The 9608-nt window shown below is 35.4% G+C and overlaps 2 protein-coding genes across 2 annotated transcripts; one reads left to right on the forward strand and one right to left on the reverse strand.

Moving 5' to 3' along the window:
- Positions 1-1275: 1275 nt before the first annotated feature.
- LOC127084155 (uncharacterized) lies at positions 1276-5104 on the forward strand. Its single transcript, XM_051024554.1, has 10 exons — positions 1276-1540; positions 1622-1698; positions 1787-1864; positions 1943-2055; positions 2153-2218; positions 3057-3158; positions 3277-3712; positions 4011-4216; positions 4370-4533; positions 4759-5104. The coding sequence occupies exons 1-10, from the start codon at positions 1392-1394 to the stop codon at positions 4901-4903; spliced, it is 1536 nt and encodes a 511-aa protein (XP_050880511.1). The 5' UTR covers positions 1276-1391; the 3' UTR covers positions 4904-5104.
- A 123-nt stretch (positions 5105-5227) lies between these two features.
- Positions 5228-9082, reverse strand: LOC127084154 (NADP-dependent malic enzyme). Its single transcript, XM_051024553.1, has 18 exons — positions 8701-9082; positions 8536-8610; positions 8284-8435; positions 8102-8207; positions 7937-8002; positions 7749-7844; positions 7588-7659; positions 7417-7500; positions 7240-7338; positions 7006-7053; positions 6863-6916; positions 6640-6738; positions 6454-6543; positions 6284-6361; positions 6113-6187; positions 5917-6007; positions 5664-5792; positions 5228-5571 (listed from the first exon to the last, which is right to left on the reverse strand). The coding sequence occupies exons 1-18, from the start codon at positions 8926-8928 to the stop codon at positions 5483-5485; spliced, it is 1731 nt and encodes a 576-aa protein (XP_050880510.1). The 5' UTR covers positions 8929-9082; the 3' UTR covers positions 5228-5482.
- Between the last annotated feature and the right edge of the window lie 526 nt (positions 9083-9608).

Consider the following 9608-nt stretch of genomic DNA (forward strand, 5'->3'; position numbering starts at 1 on the left):
TAATCAAAGCTTCTCGGTACTACCAATGGAGGATTATTGGCCTCCATATGAAGGTGATATTGTTTGGCACAATGACGAGATGCGTAGAAAGAAAAAAGGAAGGCCAAACAGCACATGTATCAGAACAAAGATGGATTCCACAGATAAAATGATAAGATTATGTAGTATCTGTCGTCAACCAGGACACAACAAGAACAACTATCCCAATCGAGGAGCATCATCTAGGTTTTAAGCTTTTTGTAACATTGTATTTCTGTAACCTTCAATCATTATATATCATTAAGTTTTTGTTACAACGAGTTTCACAACAAACATCAGTACAAAATAAGCTATCTAAAAACAGAAATATTTCTAATTGATTACAACAATCAAATTGATGTCGTCTCGACCGAACATCATTTCCCTAGCATCCTTATCAGTATTCATTCGCACCCAACCAAAGATACTGTCAAGTCTCTCAATACTTCTAATTTTTCCCCTTCTGGTATTTTCCCATCTAACCAACGAACCAGCTCCCTCTTCAGTTGATTGAACGTAGTGATGTTCCAGAACAACATCATCATCTGAGGTTTGTCTCTCGCATAAATCACCTTACCGTATCGGCGACAAACACTAAACATGATTGCCAAATGATTATTTGAGATGTGGAACAATTACTCACACAACGCATCTATTTATAACACAAAAATAACATTTTACATTGAGGCTCCAATTGAATTGACGCCTCCTCTTAAGTCCTACACAGGGGCGCCAATCCAATTGGCTAGGGCACCTGTCCTAGCCAATCCAATTGGCGCCTCCATTCAATTGACGACTACTCCTAAAAGTGGGGTAATTTGAGAATTTTTTTGAAACCAGAGGTATTTTGGATTTTTTTTTGAAAAAGTGGATTATTTTTATAAAAATTTCACAATGATACATGGTCAGGATAATTGGAGAATAATTGTTATTATTATTTTTTTTTACATATAATTAATATTTAACCTCCAGAAATAAAACTTTTTAAATTTAAATAGAATACTATTTTTTTAATATAGGTGTTGATTCGACTTATTAACTAATGTGTATCTATTGCATCACATATTAAAAAGTTAACGATTTTAATTTTTTTTTATAAACAATAGCTTTTTCATAAAATAATTCTTAAATATTTCAGTAATAATTTTTTAGTTAAGAAACCAAAATAAATGTTAAGAGACTTTGGGATTATGCACATTTTTTTTTATCTATTTGTTTGTTTTATAATTAAGTTTGAAGGACTTTTAATAAAAAAAGTGTTTTGGTGGAGTGTGAACTAAAATCATAAGACACACAAAAGGTTGAAAGTGAGCCTTTGTTCCATAGGAGTATAGTCGAAATCGAAGAAATCCCCCAAAACTCGGCCGTGGAAAATGGATAATAGCACCGATGACGAGATTGAAGATGAATTCCAGATCGAACAATTCCTCTACGAAGTCGAAGAAGAATTCAATAACCCCTTCCTCCACTTTCCCTCTCCCTCTCCCTCTCCATCTTCCTCTTCCTCTTCCCAAGATCAACCGTAATTCTTCACTCACCTTCACATTCTTATTCATAAATTCCGCATCTAATAACAAACAATTCTCACATTCTTCTCGTGCAGTAACGCCATTGCAATCGCTCCACCCTCCGAATTCACGTTCAATACCAGTATCGCCTCTTTGCACACATATCTCGGCGGTACGATTTTTTTCAATTTTTTTCTTTCTGTTATGTAATTGCGACTGTGTTGTTCGGTTTTCACTAAGCTCAATTTTGTTGTTCACAGATGTGGAAGACACGCGCCACCGTACTGCTTTTTTGGATGGCGGTGCTATATTGAACATTCCACTGTTTTGTCTTCAAGGTTTCTATTTTCACTTTCTTCTATCATGCTTATGTGAATATTTTATTCCAAAATGGATTCATTCATCATGCTGTTCAGGTGTTGTACTCTTTCCCGGGGCTACTCTTCCCCTTAGGGTTACTGTTTCTCGTTTTGTGACGGCTATCGAGAGAGCTTTGAGTCAAGTTGATGTTCCTTATACCATTGGTGTGGTATGTTAACTTAATTCCTTATGAAGATTGTTTGTGATTTTTCCATGCTTGAGATTCTGCTTTGGTTTTTCTCTTAAAACGTCCATTTCCATTTCAGATTCGGGTGCGCAGGGGAACTGGAAGTTTTACAATGAAAGCGGCAAGCATTGGGACAACTGCAGTGGTATTCCATCTCATTTGATGTACTATTTATACCAAATGTGTGTTCAATATGGTTTTTTAACAAAAATATAAGGTCCTTTCTTTTTAAAATTTTGTATTAATAAATAGTACATGGATTCTGGACACCGTGCTTCACAGAAATTTTTATGTTGGTCAAGGTTTATATCACTTTATAGTTTACTTGTGTATTTGTGCAAAAGTCTTTGGTTTATGCTAATATGGAACTGGATGTTGGGCATTAAAGAGTCAACACGTAACCCAACTTTGTGTCGCAATGATGAAAGTATTAAGATGGATGAGTAGTCACACGAGATAAGATAAGATTGAAAATAAAATCTAGAGAGAAAATTGAGGTAGCTCCATGGTAGAAAAGATGATAGAACTTAGAAGACCCATAGACTCACCGACAATGGCAAGGGGGTTGAACAGATAAAAGGTAATCTAATTGTTGGAGGTAGAGTGAGACTAAGAAAAATCACTGGCTAAACCATCAAGAGAGATTTAAAGATAATGATATGTTTTTGAACTTAACACATGATAGGAATTATGATGCTATTGCCATCTTATCTATGGAGTCAATCGCGCCTAGTGGTATTTAGTTTGATTGTTGATGTGAATTTGAGACAATAAAGCTAATTTAATTGCTTAAGGAATTAACATTCCATTTGTAATACAATGCCTGATTTTGCAATGCAGCAATGAATAAACCATTCCCTTAAAGGAGGGAACCCAAAACAAAAGAGATCACATGTATTTGCTAGTTTTCTTAGTTCTTACAATAGTTAGCGATCAGTCAATATTCTATTGGCTTATTTTGCTAGCTAATATCATATCTACAGATTCGGCAATATGCGCGTCTAGAGGATGGTTCGCTGAATGTGGTTACCCGTGGACAACAACGATTTCACCTAAGGCGGTGTTGGAATGACGTGGACGGAGTGGTTAGAAAAATATTACTACATTTGCTGCCTTTTTATTATTACCCACTTGTGCTTTAGCTATGCAGCTAAAGATTGATGACTCCTCTTTTCTTTGTTTGGTTGGGGCTACTCTTCTTAGCCTTATGGAGAGATCCAAATTATTGAGGAAGATTTACCATTGAGAACTCCAAGGGATGCTTTTGGCAAATCAGCATCATCATGTAATATGCTTTGCAGACGTGTTGAAATGCATCGCTTAAAAAACGGGGAAACTGATTCAAAAGCTAATTCAGACGAGGGTTTTGACAGTGAGCTTTCACCAATGGATAGAAAAATCCACCTATCTGGTTCTGCATCTGATATGATGGATGTATTAGCAAACAGTAGTGATCAGGAAATAAGATCCAATTTGGATTCGAGCATTGGGATCTGTTCCACTTCTGGAAAGCAGTCATCCAAAGAAGAGCTTCATAGATGCTACAAGAATAAACCAACACATATAATTTCAAAAGCATTCTTACCCCACTGGGTATATCGTATGTATGACTCCTATTGGCTGGCACAAAAGGCCGCAGGTGGTTTTGTTTTTCTTCTTCCGATTCTATTAGATATATTTTGCCTTTTCCCCTTCTTTGGTATGATATATCACTATTATGGCTGATGAAATTTTGTTTTTCTTTTGTTTGCTGGTCTTTTATTATTGATTTTAAAATTTGAACAAAAATATTAATGGAAAATTCATGTGCAATTGTTACTTGATTTTCAGATAATACAATTCCTCTTCTTTTTTTTTTGTACATACAAGCTTCCTTTTTGTACAATTATAATTTAAGTATTAGATTTATCTCTGAACTTTGGCTTGATAATCTGTAGATATGTGGAAGCAAATAGTTGGGGTTCCTAGTATGGATAGTCTCATCAAGAAGCCGGATGTTTTATCATTTCACATCGCCAGTAAAATACCTGTTTCTGAATCTACAAGGCAAGAGCTTTTAGACATCGATGGCATAGTATATAGGCTACGCAGGGAAATTGAATTACTAGAGACCATTGATTTTATCCGATGCAGAATATGCCAAGTAATCACTCTCTCATCAAAGCCTCTCAAATTTGCACACCATATTGCTTGCGTTTAAAATTTACACGATTTTGGATATATACAATTCTTGAAAGTGCTTAGGCCTTAGAGTAATATTCATTCATTTTTCTAAAAAATGTCTTCAAATTTGCAGACTACAATTGCAAAACGAAGTGATATGTTGGTGATGTCAAATGAGGGTCCTCTTGGTGCCTATGTAAATCCCGGTGGTTATGTACACGAGATAATGACTCTTTACAAGGCCAACGGTTTAGCTCTCATCGGGCCAGCAGTTACAGAATATAGCTGGTTTCCCGGGTGAGTGTCACTCCATTTTCATGTCCTATGATTTTATGAAAGAAACAACTTGTTTAATAGTATGTATCAAAAATCAAACTATTGCATGCCATGAGGCCTTAGAATTGTACTAGTATTGTTGTTGGCCAACACTCTGAACGCTACATAATTTGGAAGCAGGTCTTTTTTGAGCTGTTTAATTTGAAATTTGAAATCTGTTAAGCTTATATGCCATTTTTTTGGCAGATATGCATGGACAATCGCTAACTGTGCCACATGTAGAGCTCAAATGGGATGGCTCTTTACAACCACCAACAAAAAACTAAGGCCGGATGCATTTTGGGGTATTCGGAGCTGTCAACTTGCAGAAGAAATACGCCGAAACGTTTAGTTCTGCTGATGTAGTAGTGACCATATAGTTACGAATTTTATATGAATAGATAAATCTAACTTAGTGTGGAAACCTGTGTTCATATAGCACTGCATGGTGCTATTATGTATATTATATAATGCAGTGTTCATGAAGCAACTTGCATGGTTATATTATGTTATGTTTATAGTTAAATAATGTTGATGAGTTGCTTCCCTGTCATCAATTTTTATCCACCTAGTAGAGAAACATTTCAAAGTGGGGTCCTTATCTTGTTTTAACCCCCAAGTCATATCATATTACAACCAAGCAATGAAAAGAAATGCCATGTTTCTTAAATCGTGCTAATGTAAAAATGATGTTGCATTCAGAAAAAAAAAGGAATTGAATACCATCATTACTGATAATGATTCTCCTTACAATATTTTGAAAAATTGGTAACTTGTGAAAGTCAACCTTGAAATGAAAATTTAAACTCAAATGGCAATGCCTTATTCCACACTTCTAGCAAGCAACAAAATAAATCAAAATCAAACCAAATCGGTTCCTAAAACACTGAAGAGTGACAAGGTAGTCTACGTATATAATTTGATCAAAATCTTAACGGTAGCTTCGATAGCCTGGGCTATACATGCAACTTTCTGCGTATTTGACAAGATCCTTTGGTCGAGGTAAATGAGAAGCTAGACCTGTTAACCAAAACAGACAAGACAATTAAGAACAACTAAAACACAAGAGTTTTGTCTGAACTCAAAAGAACACATATCACATTGAAACTCACCAAGTTCGTATGTCTTAGCTGCAACACTAGCAGCAATGTTGGCTGATATCTTTCTGATATTTGTAAATGGAGGGTAAATCAGTCCCTTATCATAGTTCTCCTGTGATAACTGTGCAGCCAAAGCTTCAGCTGTTTCAAATAAAATAAAACGGTTAGCATTCAAACCAAAGCCATGTCTTAACAACACACAACTGCAACATTAATTCAATGTCATGCTCTAATTATATAATCTCTCAAGCTTGCATGTACTTACAGGCTGCCAAGAGCATCTCGTCTCGCACACGGATTGCACCCGAGATGATCAAACCCAAACCAAAGCCAGGAAAGATGTAAGCATTGTTGGCCTAAATTGCGTAGTAGAATAACAAAATACAAAGGTTAGTCACTCAATTGTGGTAAGATATGCCTGTTAAAAAAGAAAAAAACTGAGTGAAGAATTGAATTAACACCTGTCCAGGAACAAAAACTTTTCCTTCATATTCAACAGGATCGAATGGACTTCCACTAGAAAAAATTGCTTGACCCTGCAAATATTAAGAGATGTAATATTGCAAGTAAGAAATAACTCAAAAAGATGTTTCTTAAGCTAAGAAAATAAGAAATAATGTATACAAGTTTACCTTGCTCCATGTATAAGCTTCTTCAGCTGTGCACTCAGATTGTGAAGTTGGGTTGGAGAGTGCAAGAATGAGAGGTTTCTACATTACATGCCAAGAAATATCACAAACATTATCAACAAAATCTTCTCATAGTGTGGTAGAATCATTACTAGAGAAAATCATGAATGTACCTTATTCAAGGATGCCATGGTTTCAACAACCTCCTTGGTAAATGTCTTTCCTACTCCAGATGATCCAATCAATACGGTTGGCTTGATTGCCTGATGAAATGAATTGCGAGACACGTGTTAAAGATTTACGGGCAGCAAATATTTTATTGGACCCAAAAAAAATAAAACTCGAGTCACTTTGCTCACCTTGACAGCGTCTAGAAGCTCCTTCACGGGTTCATGCTCATGCGCCCAAGGCTTTTTGAAGTGCTGAAGAGATTGCAGACGAGAGCTAACAATAAGACCCTGCAAAAGAGTAGGATTGTCATGAGAAAAAAAAACTGTGCCATTCATCTTTGCACGGTATTAGAGACGTAAAAGTTAGTTACAAACTAGTCACACCGAGTCAGAAGTTAGTTGCTCTTATTACCTTGGAGTCCACAAGCCAGATCTTCTTGCGAGTCTCTTCAACCGGAGCTTTTGTCTGCCCCAAAACATAGAATTTAATTTAAGTACTTAAGATAAAAGAATAGCTTTAGAAACAAACAATCAAGTATAAAAATCAAATTATACCTGCTTTGAAATCTCAAGAGCTATCAACTCTGCTATACCAGTTCCAGCCTTCAATAACCAAAATATACAAGTAAGAATTTCACTTACAGAGAAAGTTCTAAACTATGTAACATCACTACTTTCTACGTGTCAGTATCAGTATCGTGTTCAGTATTTCATAGATTCTAAAGCTTAAATACAAAAACGTGAACTTTTTAACAAAAGCAAATAAATTAGGCTCGCCGTGGAATTTACCTCTCCAGCTCCCAAGAATAAGAATGTGTTGTCAGCTAAGGTTCCTCCGATCAACTTAAGGGAAGCAAGCAATCCTGCTAATACCACAGAAGCTGTACCCTGAATTGAATCAAAGTAGAACACAGTCAATAACAGAAACTGTGCATAAGTCAAAATCTTCCTACCATGCTACCTTACCTGTATATCATCATTAAAAACAAGATGCGACGAGCTGTATTTATCCAGAAGATCGAACGCGTTATGATTGGCGAAATCTTCGAACTGGAAAACAAAAGAATCATAAAATCAGGAAAACGATTGATTCGAACAAAACCAAAGCCACTCAAGATGTTGAGTCAGATATATAACCTGTACGAGAATTTTCTCGCCGTAGTTCTGCTTAACTGCATGCATAAACTCGTCTAGAAGCTCCGCATATTCCTAAACCACAATGAACAAACACATTGTTAACAATATAGAAACTTCACTCCCAATGTACAAAATCATGGCATTGTGAGAGATGATCAAACCTTCCCGGTTGCTCGCTTTTGTCTAAGGCCAATATAAAACTCGTCATTCAGTAACTTCTCATTGTTTGTGCCAACATCAATCGTTATAGGCAAGCACTGAAATTTATAAATACACAGATCGTAATCCATTAGTTGATTCATCAATTCGAAAGGGAAAAAGAAAAAGAAAAGCATTTACTAGTTCTTACCGAAGAAGGGCGAACACCTCCTAATGCAGTATATAGAGAAAGCTTCCCAACAGGAATTCCCATTCCCTAACAAAACAGTTGAAGAAAATAATCATGTTAATATTAACATTAACCTGAATTTTTCTAAATATAAAAATTCGCAGCATAACGAGAATCACAATTTACCTGGGCACCGAGATCTCCTAGTCCTAATATACGTTCACCATCTGTCACAACAATAACTTGAATAGTTTTCTCCGGCCAGTTCTTAAGAACTTCAAGGATCTTGCCTCTGGAAAATTTTCAAGTACTTATTTAGAATTTTCCAATTAAAAAAAAAGAAAAGTACCATTAAGAAAAAAACATACTTCTCCTTCAAACTGATATATAAACCCTGAGGACGCCTATAAATGCTTCCATATTTCTGACATGCTTCTCCAACAGTTGGAGTGTAAACAACCGGTAACAATTCCTCGACATTGTCGATGAGAAGCTTGTAAAACAGCCTCTCATTCCTCTCCTGTCAATAGAGAAATTTCAAAGACAGTGAAAAAATGAAACAATATATAGTAGTTAACATCTACCAACAGAACAGAAGAAGCAGATTAATAACTAAGTACCTGAAGATCCATCAAGGCTATATACCTATGAAGAGGAACATCATATTGGCGAAGATTATGCATTAATCTCTTTTCCTAAAAACACATAATCGATAATTTAATACATGAAAAGTGATTATGTAACGTTACACAGTGGAATGGTGGAATGGTAGAACGAAGTATAACCTGAAGATCTTGAGTGTAAACAGCGGGAGGCAAAAGGCCACGAACGTAATGAGCATCTCTTTCTTTCTCAGTGAAAGCAAGACCTTTGTTGTAACGTGGATCTCTGAGCAAAGTGCATCCACTAGCCACAGAGAAACTCCATGGTGTGATGAGTTGATCTTCTGTAGCACTATCTTCACCATAGAGATCCTTAACACCACCACCGACAGAACCGTTCACGTAAGCCATATTGTCTCAGATTAATCTTTTTAATTGTTTGTGTGGTGTGTAATGAATGTTATGAATGTGCATGAAAAGCTCATGTGTATATATAAGCTATTGAAATGATGGGAAAGGAATAGAGAGGTAGATAAAGTAATAATTTCAACATGGACGGGAAGAGGAACGTGCATTAATGATGAAAAATAAAGAGAACATTTTGTTGTCCTTTTCTGACTAGTTATGTCCTGTCTTTGTTTGATGGACCAGTAGAAGACAAACAGGCACAAGACAATTATTTATTTTATTGCTTTTATTTGACGTTGTTGTAAAAAGGAAACAGTAAACACCTTTGTAGATGAGCCTAACCTGATTGAACGCGGTGGAAGAAAATTCGTAGATTTTCCGCGTTTCGTAGAAGTCAATAATCAATAAAAGTTGCACGGTCAAACTGTGAAAACACGAAGAGAAATCAGTCTACAAAGATCTTTCATTTCTAGAAATTCTATGATAATAATGTAATTTTCAGATGCTTTTTATATCATATTTTTAATTTTATTTTTAGAATAATAATGAATTATGGATTCTTACAAAGAATACAAAAAATTTCCATCTTCTATAATTTAAATTTTAAAATTAATATTTCTTTATTTTATATATAGCATATTATATTTGTCATTGGAAAAAAAGATTTATATATATATATTTAT

Source organism: Lathyrus oleraceus, chromosome 5 (genome assembly GCF_024323335.1).
Source record: "Lathyrus oleraceus cultivar Zhongwan6 chromosome 5, CAAS_Psat_ZW6_1.0, whole genome shotgun sequence".
Lineage (NCBI taxonomy): Eukaryota > Viridiplantae > Streptophyta > Magnoliopsida > Fabales > Fabaceae > Lathyrus > Lathyrus oleraceus.